At 39.2% G+C, this 15,631-nt stretch overlaps 1 protein-coding gene across 1 annotated transcript; it reads left to right on the top strand.

Annotated features, from left to right (window-relative positions):
* The first annotated feature begins 13,896 nt into the window (after nt 1-13,896).
* On the top strand, nt 13,897-14,841 carry LOC118850789 (olfactory receptor 6C2-like). The gene has a single exon (XM_036760436.1). It carries the CDS (start codon nt 13,903-13,905, stop codon nt 14,839-14,841), a length of 939 nt encoding a protein of 312 aa, XP_036616331.1. The 5' UTR covers nt 13,897-13,902.
* Nucleotides 14,842-15,631: the final 790 nt, after the last annotated feature.

The raw sequence follows: 15,631 nt of genomic DNA, 5'->3' as shown, positions 1-15,631 counted from the left end.
CACTAATTTATCACTGCTCAGTTTGTGGCATTCCAGGGACTTTTCAGTAAAAACTGTTCACTGAACCTGAAGTATCAGCAGGAAAGTAAGTAACGTATTGGCCTGGCACATCACTACTTCCTCCCCCTCCCTTTTTTTTAGGTATGGGGATAGAATATGTGTGGCTTATTTCCTATACAGGAACACAGAAATCAGACCTGTGAAAGAAAGAAAGAAAGAAAGAAAGAAAGAAAGAAAGAAAGAAAGAAAGAAAGAAAGAAAGAAAGAAAAAAGAAATGAGTAAGGAAGGAAAAAGAAAGGAGTAAGAAAGGAAAGAGAGAGAGAAAGAAAGAAATGATAAAAGGAAGAAGGAAGGAAAGAGACAGAAAGAAAGAAAAAGAAAAAAAGAGAAAATCTATAAATTACTATGTTTCAGACAGAAAATAAAGTCGCTTCTGAGATGCTACTTTTATTCTGTATCACGTGAATTTTGACATGTACTTGGTGGGGAGAGTACTTTCTTAGGGCCAACTTCTACATGGATTACATACTGGTCTTTGCAATTTGAGGGGTGCATGAGAAACCTCCCACCAAAAGCTATCTCCCCACTCACATGCTTCACATTTCCTAAAATTTCACAACTGGAGATAATTCCTTTGAATGAACAAGCTTTCTCACTGAATAAATAAGCATCCCTTAGAGGATTAAAAAATGAAGTAGTTTGTTAATTACACAAAAGAATGAATAAGCTAAAAGATCATTTCTAGCAAATGTCTAGCTGGAACAGAGCTCAGAGAGAAAGAGCAAAGGTAGGGAGGAAAGAAAGGTAACTTGGAAAGTGGGTCATTCAATACCTAGTGAGGGAAAAAAAACAGAGTAGGGTCCACATTGGGCAGCGTGAGGTCACTAGACTCCTAGAGATGGGGCTCATATAAAGAGGAATAAGTTTCTTGAAGGCTACAGTTTTGTGGCATAGGTAGTCTTTATGTCATCTTCTTTGCAGCACTAATGATGGGAGGATATTTCATCTTTCATCTAATTGTGGCTCTAGTCAACTTAGGTCAGAGCCCCTTGCCTTTAACATTGGATTCTGCTTTACGTGACATGGGCACTTAGCCCAATGTGACCCAAACATTTTAGCTGCCAAAGTGAAGTTCCATTTCTTCAAACTCAGGGGGAAAATCTCTCAGGGTTCTTGGTGGATACTATATTACAACTACCAAGCAAATATTATCCCTGTAACTAATTGGGGTCTCCTGAGGAAGTCTATTCCAAAGCAGAATGTAAAAAAAACATAATTGAAGTGCAGATGGAAAATAACCATTAATTATTGATTGTTGAAAAAACAATTGTGGGGCACAGTGGATAGAGCACTGGCCTTAGATTCAAAAGTACCTGAGTTGAAATCCAGCCTGAGACATTTACTAGCTGTGTGACCTTGGACAAGTCACTTTTCCCTGATAACCTGCAAAAAAAGAAAGAAAAGAAAACAATTGTGACCAGTTCCTACCCCAAACAGAGGGAATTTTCTTTCCTCTGGCCTTAGAATCACATTTACAGGTAGACTAAATAGAGGAAACATCAAGAAAAAGACAAAATAATCAATGAAAATGATGTCTAACTGTCTCTGTGGCCAGTTGCAATGTCAATAGTAATTGCATAGGTAAGTCCATTCTGCCTGAGAACAGGTTAGAAAAAAAAATTACCAGATAAAGTGACCCAAAACACAAAAATCAGGGCATGCTTCCAGAATCCCCTTAATTGTATCATCACACGAACCCCACCCCCCTCCCCAAATCCATGGAGGAAAAAAGAGAATTCTGTGCTGAGGACAAACCAAAAGCCTATTTTGAAAATCTAACAAGAGCTCCGGATTTTTTAGAATGAAACCCAGCATCTGTATGTGACATAGTCTTCAGAATTATGTAGATGTTGACTTCTGCCCTTTGATGTGAGTGGGGTCAGGCTTAGAACATCATAGATAGGTAAGCCACCTCTGCGAGCTGAATGGTACAGGGAGCTTTCTCTTTTACCATGTGCTGCACATTTCTTGAACTTCCTTCATCACAGTTACTTCCTTTGAATGAAAGTGTCCTTACCGAAAAGGAAAGCCACCTTAAGAGAGTTGACCCATGAACTGCCAGTTTTTAAGCCTGAGAGTATATATTATTGAGAGGAAGGGCAAACAGAGGAAGAAGGAAAGGTAATGCTTTCCAGAGAAGAAAGAATTGTTAAAGGTGGCACAGTGAGCCCTAGGGGTCAGAGGAGTGAGTTTGTCAGGAAGACAAAGGCAGAGACAAGTTTCTACTTGGCCACAATTTTGGCTCCAGAAATCACTCTGTGTGGAATATTTCCTACAAAACCTAAGCAAAGGAGAAATTGCTTCTCCAATAATCACAGATCCAAGAATTGTAGATCGTTGTTACAAGCAGTATCTGTAACACTGCATTTTACACTGTGTGAACTGGCCTTTCTGAGATTCAGAATCCTCATTTCTCAAGAGCCAGAAGAAATCCCCCATAGAAATCTTCATGGGGAACATTTTACAGCAACCAGGCAAATCCATTCCAAAACTAATTGGGTTCTCCTAAGGAAGCCTAATCCAGGGAAGCATGGAGGAAAATTGAACACAGATGGAAAACATTTGCATGGCAACTGAATAGAATTAACTCTGGATTAATGAGAAAGCACAGGCACAGACTGAGCAGACAGAGAGGGCATCTACATAGATGCAAAGTATCGCTCGAAAACAGTGATGCTGGAAATATGGTTACTTCTCACTGCAATGCTCCACTATGATGAAGCAAATGACCTGTTCCTATGTGGAATGAAGCTAAAATATACAATGATCACAACAAGGAGCCAAAATATAGGAGAAACCCTATTAGGAACCTTGTCATGACACATAAGCTGCCACCTATAAATAGGGATAGAGAGAATTCTAGGTTTCACTCTCCAGTTTCCAAAGTCTTTGCAGAAATAAACCCACCTCAGTCTCTCTGCCCTACAAAACTAAACATACAAATATTTGTATTTTCTCTATGGCTATTCCTGACTCTCTACATGGCCCCCATTCTTATACATAGAAAATATTTAACATACTGTTAGATTAAAAGATATGAAAAGGGACAGCAGGGGAGAAATGTCAATTAGCCAATATTCACCACTCAGGTGAATCTTCTGCAGAAACAAAGTAGATATCAGTCTTCATAGTAGAGTTATACATATATGTATATATATACATATATATATATATACACATATATGTATATGTATGTAGGTATGTATGTATATATGTATATGCATTACCTCTATTTCAAAAAACTCCAATGCCACTTCCAACTAATAATAATATATTGTCTTTTAAAATTTGAGCTATTTTTTGGAAGGGGCTATTATCAGCTATTTATTATTTACTTAGGATTCCTTAGTTCTTCTGCTACTTCACTGCAGAAAGAAGTAATTAAATAGGGAGTCCAGTGTTGGGAGGTACTGCAGGTCCTAGGTAGAGACAAAGGGGGAAAAGAATTAGTTAGCAAACATTTTGTAATTGGAATTTTTTTTCAAACTAAATTGTCCCTTGTGGTTTTTGAAAGGCCTCATAGATAAAAAGTCAAGAAAACATCCAGGAAGCACAGAAGAGAGCAGCTGATGAGCTAAGGTAATAGAGTTGGTGTTCAGTCATGTCCAATTCTTCAGGACCTAATGGACCATACTGTCATTGGGGTTTTCTTCTAAAAGAAACTGGAATGATTTGTCATTTCATTCCCTAGTTGTTCCTTTTGTCAAGGAAACAGAGCTTACGTGACTCGTCCAGGGTCACACAACTAGGCAAAGTCTGAGGTTGGATTTGAACTCAATTCTTTCTGATTCCAGGCCCAGCCCTCTATGTACTGAACTGCTTCTAGGTAAGAGAAAATCATGAAGAAAAGTTGGTTCACAACTAAAATAACATGACACCTAGACACAAGGCAAAAAAGAGCATTAGAGCTAAGATTCTGAAGCTGGAGGTGGACATGAAATACCCTTACAATTGTCTGGAGGGAGTAATTTTCTTTGCTCCCAAAAAAAGTTGGAGCAAAAGTGTCAAGGAAAACACTTGAGTGTTTGTTGAGGTCTTGTGAATCTAATTGAGAGTGGAGTGATGAATGGAGTTAGGGAAAATGGGCATGTGTGCTTGGATGTCTTCATCTGGGATGAGTATGGGGGAAACAGATTTGCTTACTCCCAAATTGGGGTGCCTCCTCTCTAGTGCTTTCTCCCTGCACAATTACTTCCCCCACCATATCACCTAGGCCTCCTCCAGCAACATGTTGCACAACTGCACCTCCCCTGCCTTCTGAGTCCTATTAACATTGTGCACCAGTCCTAAGGCTTTTTCCCTCCCTCCTCTTCTGCAATGGCCTAATTCCCAAAGAAGTTAATGATTTAACCTTCTGTAGGAAGACTTTCCCCTCCTTTTAAACCAGAACCTGTGGTAAGACTGTCCTCTGCTCCACCACCACACTTTCCAATAAGGAATTTGCATCAGGAACCATAATGGTTCTGCTTCCCATTACAGACCTAGAGGATTGATTTCCTCTAACTGTCCTTGTTAGTCTGGGACTGTAAGGCCATTTCTTGGTGAAGTATTTTTGAGAGAACATGTCAGAAAGAGTAGAGTGGAACTAAGAGATCAGCTCTTCTAGGTAATAGACATGGCAGCAACGAGCTTGGATGCAGGACTCAGTAGACTGGTAGACTCAGTCAGGTGGGGGTGGCTTCAGACAGAGATTCCTAATGGACTTCAGCTTCTTTATCTACATGTTTCTAAAGGATATTGGGATGTGGAGAGAATGGTTGTTGGGGCTGGTGGGCACTGATGCTTTCCACTAAGACTTCAAACTCAACATTTATTGTTGCTCTAAATCCCAGCCTCAATTTCTCCTTCCCTCAACTCCCCACTCAAACAATATCAGTGTTGTCTTGGTTATAATTGATAAACCCTGGACAGATAGTATGTCTGGGATGCTCTGTTGAGAGCTCTGTCACATTAAGAGAAGATAGAGCCTCCTCAAGGAGAAGACACAAGGACCTAGAGCAATGTAAAGGTTGTGTAGTTTGATTGTATCAAAGCCTGATTTTATGATAAAGAAAGGAGCCCAGTGTCCTTATGCAATTCCACCCAAACTCATCCTGTAACTGTAATTCTGGATTCCTCCCATAAGGCAAACACCCTTTGGGGTGGCTGCACAAGCATTCTCCTTCCTTGCAGACCTGCCCCATCTGTATAAGTTTTTGGCTTTGATTGTCAAATAAGACATTTCTCAGAAACTAAGTGAGTGATCCCCTTTCTCCAAAGAGTAGGATGCATCAGGAAATCCACCTCTGTATAGCCATGAATTAGTCTTTTGGACCAAGAGAGGAATGTTAGTCTGCCTCTTCCACGACCTTCCACAGGAAATCTTTCAGGGCCCTGACTGTTGCCATCTCTTGGTCTGGACTTATTTATTCCAAGGCTGCCTACAAACACAGTACAATAACATATAACTGTGCCTCAAGGAAACCCTTTCCAATTTGTGGGATAAGAGTATTCGTATATAGGTGTATCTTCTTTAAAGCACAGGAGTGCTATACTACACATTGGTCTGAGCTCTGAACAGGACAAGGCAAAGGAGAATTATAAAAACAAGAATAACTATTGGGTCTCCAGAGAGAGTTAAGAGTGGGGAACACATCTTACACTTCTTCACTTAGGAGTGTCTTTTTGTGCTGGACACAGGGATAGATGGCCAGTTTCAGACTTAGGTGCAGTCTGGGAACAAAAAATGGAGTCATATTCTCTTATTTTTTCATCCTCATACAAGATCCCTGGGGAAAATAACTTAAAGTTTAAGTTTAGCTCTTAAGTATAATCTCACCTCCCAAAAATGTGAAATAAAAAGGTAGTCAGTATAGTACAGGGTATCCCTTAAGTGTGGACACATAGGCAAAAATGCATACTTGACAATATTTGGAATATTAACAGACAGCCCTCTTGACTTCTTTTTCTGGGGTATACTAAAGGAGAAGAGGTACTCAATGAAAATCACAGATGCAACATGCTTGATTAAATGCATATAGAGTGAATGTGGGAAAATTGATGGCAATGTGGAGTTATTACATCGAATTCAGATGAATCTTGCAAAGTTCATCTACCTTTGCATTATAAATGATGGAAATCATATCGAAGACATTATTTGTTAATATTTCAATTAAATAAAATGTTGTTGGAAATTTCATTCATTTCATTTCTCGAAAATATGCATTTTTGCCTATCTGTCCAGATTTTAGGAACACCCTCCCTGTATATGACTGTGCATAGTATTTTGTATATATGTATATTATAGGACAGCAATTTATTTCCTCTATACACAAGAGTCACAAGCACTCACAGACCAAAACCAATAGAAACATAAACATAAAACAATGAGTCCTAACTACTAGTATACACTCCTGAGACACTAAGTCTTAAAATATAAAAACATAATCACTTTGTAGGAGTACTGAATTGGGATTTCAACTTTAATTTGGATCTGTAGTATCCAAACACTTCCATCTTAATCTATCCTTTTATCCCTTTTTCTTCCCTTCCCCCACCCTCCACCCCACCACCCCCCATCAGTCAGCCGAACATTGGTTTCATCTTCTTGAGTCCTGTCCAATTAGCACTGGAGTAGGTACTTCTTATCATCACAAAGTTCAGCCAGAACTAACTAAGGACAGAAAGCTAGGAGGTGAGGCCATTTTTTAAGGTCCTTGAGAAGGGCCACACCCCCTCATCCAGTGGACAATCACCTTGATCCAGACACCTCTTGCTATGATCACCAGATCTAAGGTCCAATGAGAGGATGGTTTGCTGAACTCATAGGGACCTAGTCCTTCATCAGTGAGCCAGAAAATATAGCCCCTGGAAGCAGCCAAAGAAGCTCAATGAATGCTTCATGAGATACACTCCAATTTACTGTTGAAGCAGTGAACTATGAATTCATGGTTCATACTGTCATTTGTTCCTTTAACTGCATCTCTGAGCTAAAGCTGGAGCAGGAGAGTCAGCATCTTTCAGTTTTGCTCTCAGACAAGAGATATACTGGTTGTAGGCATCTGCAGCCACTCCATCCTCAAAGACATCATAAGCCCAGGTCAAGGGGTAGGTGTGGTTCTCAGTCAAACAGCAGAATGTTGTGTTTCTTCTTAAGGTAAGCTCTATGCTATTCCTCACCCTGGATCCCCCATTTCTCAACTCGGTGACATTGCCCTGGGATTCCCCCACAGTTCCCCCTTCAACTCCATCTCTTAGCTTCCCAGATGCTGCTCAAATCCCACCTTCAGGAAGAAGCCTCTTTTGCTCCTATCTCAACTTCCCTACCCAAGAGCCTTCCTACTGAGATTACCTTCCATCTACTTTATGTATAGCTTATATGTGCAGTCATTTGAATATTGTCTCCTCCCTTAAAATGTATCCTAGGACAGGAAAAATAATTTTATCCCACTTTGTAACCCAGCCTTCAGCCTAGTGTCTGATATACTAAGCATTTAATAAATGCTAGTTTACTAATTGAATTCCTAATACATTAATAAAATAGTAAGTTGAATAACATACAAGTCTATATGTATATAGACATATTTATACTTAAGGAGAGAGAGAGCATACTCAGTTTTCTAAATGATGGAGATGCTGGATCAAATAAATTTGGAGGCCACTCTCTTAGACAATGTGGGAAGGAGAATGAGATATCCCTTTTCCTCCATCATCTGACTTACTGCTGTGTACCAAGCTTGTGTCTAATGGTATTGCTACTTCTTCCATTCCCAATGGGAACTGGTCACACAGCTGCCTACTTTATGTCTTTTGCCAAAATTGACTACAATGAAGATTCATTAGTGATGTTAAACTTGGGTTCTTCAAGGGTACTTTTGTATGTGAACTCAGTTGGTCCCCATGCACTTGCAGAACATTGAATACATTAAAGAAATATCCTCTGCTGTTAGTGTACAGTTTGGAGGGAAAATAGGCTCCAGAAAGGTCAGAATAGGAGAGCCAAAGGAAGGCAGGACCTGACAATCCATTCTCTTTCTAATGTTTCCATCTTTCTTTCAGCAACATGCACCACATCAAAATACTTCCTGCATTTAAAGCAGGGTAGGACCTCTAATGCAGGATCATTATAGAGCTGGTAAAGAGAGAGAGAAGATTTGTGAATTCTAGAAGATGGGAAGATAGGAGAACTACATCCTGCCTGTTAGGGTAAGATCATGGGTTTGTGGAGTTGTGTGGCCAGCAGTATATATATATATGCATTTCCAGTAATTAATCGCTACTCAGGTTGAGGCATTCCAGGAACTTTTGGGCAAAAACTGCTTGCTGAGACCTGAAGTACGGGCAAGAAAGTATGTAAGATAATGGCTTGTCAATAATGCTTTTCCTTTTTTCTTTGATCTGTGGGCATAGAATAGATGTGGCTGATTCCATATACAAGAACACAGAAAGCAGATTTGTTGGAAGGAAGGAAGGAAGAAGGGACAGAGGGGAGGGAGAGAGAGAGAGAGAGAGAGAGAGAGAGAGAGAGAGAGAGAGAGAGAGAGAAAGAAAGAAAGAAAGAAAATCTTTCAATTACAATATGTTGCAGACAGAAAATGAATAGTCATTTCTGAGATTCTACTTTTATTCTATATCACATGTACTCTTTGGAGAGAGTATTTTCATAGGGCCAGTTTCATATCTGCATGGATTACCTAATGGTCTTTGCAATTTGAGGAGTGAATGAAAACCTCCTACCAAAAGCTACACTGGCATGCCGCATACGTCCTAAAATTTCACAATTGGAGATATTTCCTTTGAATGAAAAAGCTTCCTTACTGAATAAATAAGTATCCCTGAGAGGATTAAAACATAAAATGATCAGTTAGTTTCACAAAAGAATGAATTACCTAAAAGATCATTTGCAGCCAAGTAGCTTGAAACTGAGCTCAGAGGGAAAGAGGGAAGAGAGAAAGAAGGGGAAGGTAACTTTGAAAACAGGGCATTTATACCCCAGGGATGGTGAAAATAGGATAAGGTCCACAACTGGCTGTGTGAGGTCACTAGACTCCTTGAGATGGGGCTTATAGGAAGAAAAACTAGGCAGGTCCAAAGATAAGCCTCTTGGAGGTTATAGCTTTGGCACAGGTGGTGTCTATGTGATCTTCCTTTGAAACACTAGTGATGGGGGGATATTTCATCTTTCATCTAATCATGATTCTAGTGAAGCTGTATCAGAGCACCTTGCTTGTGAGGGTGCCTTTAACATTGGATCTGCTTTATGTGACATGGACACTTAACCCAAGATGACCCAAACCATCTTAGCTACTAGGGTGAAGCTCTGTTTCCATATATTGGATAATATATTACAGCGCCTGAGAAATCCTATCCCAAAAACTAATTACAGTCTCCTAAGGATGTCTATTGCAAAGCAGAATGGAAAAAAAAATAACTAAAGTGAAGATGGGAAATGTTTGTTTAGCTACTGAATATCATTAATTAGTGATTATCAAAAGGCAATGGTGTAGTGCAATGGATAGAGCATTGGCCCTGGAGTCAAAAGGACCTGAGTTGAAATCCAGCCTCAGATACTTACTGACTATGTGACCTTGGGCAAGTCACAAACAGAGAGACAGACAAGGAAACAAGGAAATAAAGAAGGAAAGAGAGAAAGAAAGAAAGAAAGAGAGAGAGAGAGAAAGAGAGAGAGAAAGAAACAAAGAAAAGAAAAGAAAACAACTATGACCATATCCTAAACCAAATTGAGGGAAATTTTTTGTCCTCTGGCCTTATAATGATTTTACAGATAGACTGATCAGAGGCAACATCAAGAAAAGGACGAAGTCATCAGTGAAAGGTTATGCCTAACTATGTCTGGTCAATTGCAATGCCAACAGTAATGAGAGAGATAAGCCAATTCTGCCTTAGAACAGGGTAGATGACAAAATTATCAGATAGAGTGACACAAACCACAAGTATCAGGGCATGCTTTCAGGATCCCCTTTATTATATCATCACACAGGCCATCCGTCAACTCCATGGAGAAAAAAGAGACCTCTGCATTCAGCACAGACAAAAAACTCTACTTTAAATATCCAAAAAGCATTATGGATTTTAGAATGAAAATTTATCATCTGCACCTGAAATATTCTTTGGAATTACGTAGGCAGTGACTTCTGCCCTTTGATGGAAGCTGGATCAACCTTAGAGCTGCATAAATAGATGCGTTACCTGTGTGATATCAGGGTTGCAGGGAGCTTTCTCTTTTACCTTGTGCTGCGCATTTCTTCAGCGTCCTCTTTTATAGTTATTTCCTTTGAATGAAAGTTTCCTTACTGAAAAGGAAAGCAACCCAAAGAGACTTGACACATTAAGGTACAATTTTTCCATCCTAACAGTATAAATTACTGAGAGGAAGAGTGTACTTTTAGAGGAAGAAAGAAGTATAATACTTCCCAGAGAAGAACAAATGTTTTAAGGTGGCACAGTGAGCTCTAGGGGATCAGAGGAGAGAATTTGTCAGGAAGACAAAATCAGAGACAAGTTTCTAGTAGACCATAATTCTGACTCTAGCTGTCACTGAATGTGGAATCTTTCCTATAAAACTCAAGCAAAAGAGAAAATGCCCCTCCAATAATAATGGATCCAAGGATCCAAGATCACTGTTCCAGAATTTTTTTTGCTCTCTGCAACACTTGATTCTACACTGTGTGAACTGGTCATTGTGTGATACAGAATCTTCATTTCTCAGGACCTAGGAGAAATCCCCCTTAGGAGTCTTTGTAGGGAATATTTTACAGCAAGCAAGCAAAATCTATTTGCACAATTAATTGGGTTACCTTAAGGGAGCCTAATTTAGGGGAGCAAAGAGGAAAATAGAATGAAGATGGGAAACATCTTCCTTTATTCCGTTTTCTGTCACTTCACTACAGAAAGAAGGAATTAAATAGGGGGTCCAGTGCCAGGGTGTTAGGTAGGAGGAAATGGTTAAAAAGAATTAGAAACCAAGGAAAAGCACGAGGAGACAGGAGAGTTGAGAGAAGCTTCCATAAAACTCTAATGACAACCTTCAGTAATTGGAAGTTTTTTTAAGCTAAATCTTCCCATCTGTTCTGTGAAACTCATAGATAAAGTCCTGAGGACTTCCAGGATAACAGAAAAGAGCAGCTGATGAACTAAGCCAACAGAGTTTTATTCAATTATGTCCAACTCTTCAGGACCCAATGGACCTTACTGTCAATGGGGTTTTCTTGTGAAAGAAACTAGAATGATTGGCAATTTCCCCCTCCTAGTGAATGCTTTTGTCAAGCAAACAGATTAAGGGTCACACAGCTAGGAATTGTCTGAGGTTCTTCTCAGTACTTCCTGCCTCTACGCTCAGTCCTCTATGTAAAGAGCTGCCATCTGCCTCCAAAGTAAGAAAGAAGCATACAGAAAAATTGTTTCACAATCAAAATAATGTGGCAAGTAGACATGAGGCAAAAAAATATATAAGACGAGTGTTAGGGCTTAGAATTTGCAGGTGTCAGTGTAGATGAAATGGGTTCACAACTGTCAGGGGAGAGTAATTTTGTTCACACCTAATAGATGTTGGAGCAAAGTTGGCTAGCAAACTACCTGGGTGGTTGTGGAGGGCTTGTGAATCTGACTGGAACTGGAGAGATGACTTCTAGCAGAGACTTACTTAGAATGAATGGACTTTAGGCAAATGGGTCTGTACCCTTGGATGTCCTCATCTGGGAGGAGGACAAACAGATGGGCTGCCTTCTTGGATATGAGTGCCACTTCTCTAGAAAATTGTGCTTCATCCCTGCAAAACTACTGCCCCCTATCACTTTGTGCTCCTTCAGCAACATGCTGTACAACTGTCCCCCTCCTTCCTGGGTCCAATTAACATTTTCCCCCTCTCCTAAGTCTTTTTCCTTCCACCACTGCACATTGACCTAATTCCCAAAGCTGTTCATGGTCTAACCTTCTATAGGAAGACATTTCATTCCTTTCATACTACCACCTGTGGTAAGACTGTCCTCTGCTCTGCCACAACACTTTCCAATAAAAAAATTTGAATCAGACACCATAATGGTTTTGCTTTCCATTATGGATCTAGAGGATGGATTTCCTCTAAATATGCTTGTTAGTCTGGAACTGTGGGGCAGTGTCTGCTGAAGTAGTTTTTGAGAGAACATGTAGTCAGAGTAGAATAGAAGTAGGAGGTCAGTTCTCCTGGGTATTAGACAGGGCAGCAATGAGCATGGATGCAGGATAGTGCATGGTAGACTCAGTCAGGTGCAGGTGGCTACAGTTAGAGATTCCTAATGGACTTCAGCTCCCTAAAGGATTTTGGGATGTGGAGAGAATGGTTTCTGGGGCTGTTAGCCCTGATGCTTTCCACTAAGACTCCAACCTCAACATTTATTGTTGTTCTAAATCCCAGCCCTGAGTTCTCCTCCCAAAATCTCCCCTCCCCAACAACAACCTCAGCATTATCTTGGTTATAGGAGATAAATCCTAGAAAAATAAGATCTCTGTGATGCCCTGTTCTGAGCTCTTTTTCCTTAACAGAAGGTAAAATGTACTCAAGGAAATTTCACAAAGACCTGGAGCAAAGTAAAGGATATGTGGTGTACTTGTATAGAAGGCTGGTTTTATGGTAGAGAAAAGTACCCCCAAATGGTGTGAAGCTGAAGAGCAAAGACATGGGCTTTTAGTGGAGGTATATGAATGTACAGAATTTCCCACGGAACCAGTTATTAAGTTCAAAGAGTGAATGCTATGTAAATATATAAAACCAAGGACCATTTCCCCTTTTTAACCAACAGTTCACAAGGTAAAAATTGAAAGTCACCAATAAACATAAAAATGTTATGAAACATTAAATAAAAGAAATTCAAATTAAAACAATTTATTAAACTCTGAGGTTTTACCTCACACTGCTCATATTTTGGTAAAGGACAAAGATAAATGAAACTACACAATTTGGAAGGAATTTGGGACAATAAGCACACTAACGTTTGATTACTAGAAGTAAATATTGGTCAAAAAGATCCATAAAGGAATTTGAAATTTTCTAACAAAAGTGAAGAAAATATTCAGTCTTTTAGCCAGTAATTTCACCATATGCTCATATTGACAATATATCCAAGCATATTGAGCATATATCCAAAGGAAGTCAAAACAGAAAGAAGCAACACATGTATTCCAAGACATTTTGTTACTTTTCTTGTAAGAACAAAGAGGATATGAAGTGAGGGTCTGACCATTGGGAATGGCTGAAAACTTTGTGGGGTGTGAACAGATGTGTATTTGACATACAGTGTCATAGGTGGTCACTGAGTTGGTCTTGTTTAACTATTTTTTCTATGTGACAGGGATTCAGTGAAAGAATTGTATCTAGAAATGAGTGTGTGGGAAAACAAAAGGAATCAACATTACCATTTTAGATAATACATAGTAAATTTGATTGGGAAGGAATGTGGTAGAGGCAAGAACTGGGGAAAAGATGAGGAGGGGAAAAATTCTTTATGGAAATGCTATGTTCAGTAGCTGATACATAAATCAAAGTCACTGAGGTAACACAGTGATTGGATAATATTCTTTTTTAGCCAGTGAAAGGAAAAAAGGGCTCAAGAGTCACTTCGAAGTATTCATATCTAAATTGCACTGCTGAGATTTTTTTTATGATGGCTTTTCTCAGCTCCAATTTCTGCCTCTGTCTCTCTCTGCCTCTCTCTGTCTCTCTGTCTTTGTCTGTCTCTGTCTATCTCTGTCTCTGTCTATCTCTGTCTCTCTCTCTCTCTGTCTCTCTCTCTCTCTCTCTCTCTCTCTCTCTCTCTCTCTCCCCCCTCCCTTTGTCTTACAGATCTATTGGAAGACAGAGGTCACAAATGAGAAATCATACAGGGATAACATTATTCATTCTCAGGGGACTGACAGATGACCCACACCTGAAGGTTCTGATTTTTATCTTTCTGTTTCTGACCTACATGCTGAGTGTAACTGGGAATTTGACTATCATCACCCTCACTTTGGTGGATCCCCACCTTAAAACCCCCATGTATTTTTTCCTTAGAAACTATGCCATCTTAGAATTGTCATTCACAACTGTCTCTATTCCTAGATACCTGTACAACCTGTCAACTGGAGACTACACTATGACCTATAATGCATGTTTCACTCAATTATTTTTTGGTGTCCTCCTTGGGGCCTCAGAATTTTTTCTCTTGGCTGCCATGTCTTATGACCGTTATGTAGCCATATGCAAACCTCTGCACTATACGACCATCATAAACAACAGAGTGTGTAACCAGCTCCTCCTGTCTTGTTGGCTGTCTGGGCTAATGATCATCCTTCCACCACTTGGTATTTGTCTTGAGCTAGAATTCTGTGACTCCAATATTATTGACCATTTTGCTTGTGATACAGCACCATTGCTGGACATCACATGTTCAGATACACAGGTATTAGAAAAAATGATTTTAGCCTTGGCTGTGTTGACACTCATGATTACCTTGCTGTTAGTGGTTCTATCTTATGCTTATATAGTCAGGACTATTCTGAGATTCCCTTCTGCCCAGCAAAGGAAAAAGGCTTTTTCCACTTGTTCCTCCCACATGATTGTAATCTCCATGACATATGGAACCTGCATTTTCATCTATATCAAACCTTCTGCAAAGGAAGGGGTGGCTTTGAATAAGGTTGTACTACTGCTTGCCACTTCAGTGGCACCCGTGATGAACCCCTTTATTTATACTCTGAGGAATAAACAAGTGATACAAGCTTTTAGAGACATATTCAAAAGGATTGTATTGATTTCAAAGCTATAAGAGGCAGCTGAGTGTCTTCCCAAACTCCTTTTATGACACAAATGTGCCGCTGATACCTTATATATGAAGAACTAAAACAGAAAAAGAAAATTATAGATCATTTTCCCTAATGAACATCACTTCAAACATTTTGAACAAAATACTAGCAAGGTGATTACAGCAATATATCACAAGGATCATATACTGTTGCCAGGTATGATTTATACCTGGAATGCAAGGCTGATTCAATATAAGTAAAAATATCAACTTATTTGACTATGTCAATAAGAAAACCAACAGAAATAATATGATTATCTCAATAGATGTGGAAAAAGGTTTTGACAAAATACAGTACCCTTTCCTATTAAAAAAATAGGGAGCATAGGAATAAAAGGAGTGTTTCCTAAAATGATAAACATTACCTGTCTAAAATCATTAGCATGCGTTATATGTAATGGTCATAAGTTAGAAGCTTTCCCAATAAGATCAGAGGTGAAACAAGGATGCTCATTATCACCACTTATTATTATGCTAGAAATGCTAGATATAGCAATAGGAGATGAAAAAGAAATTGAAGGAATTAACATAGGCAATGAGTAAACAAAACTATCCTTCTTTGCAGATGATATTATTGTAAACCTAGAGAACCCTAGAGATTCAACTACAAAATCTTGAAATAATTAACAACTTTAGCAAAATTATAGGATATAATATAAACTCACATAAATCATGAGCATTTCTATATATAACCAATAAAGCCAAGGTATAAAAGATAGAAAGAGCTATTCCATTTAAAATAACTGTAAACAGT

Source organism: Trichosurus vulpecula, chromosome 5 (genome assembly GCF_011100635.1).
Source record: "Trichosurus vulpecula isolate mTriVul1 chromosome 5, mTriVul1.pri, whole genome shotgun sequence".
Taxonomy (NCBI): domain Eukaryota; kingdom Metazoa; phylum Chordata; class Mammalia; order Diprotodontia; family Phalangeridae; genus Trichosurus; species Trichosurus vulpecula.
Note: the sequence above shows the minus strand (reverse complement) of the source record. Positions and strands in the feature narration are given on the sequence as shown.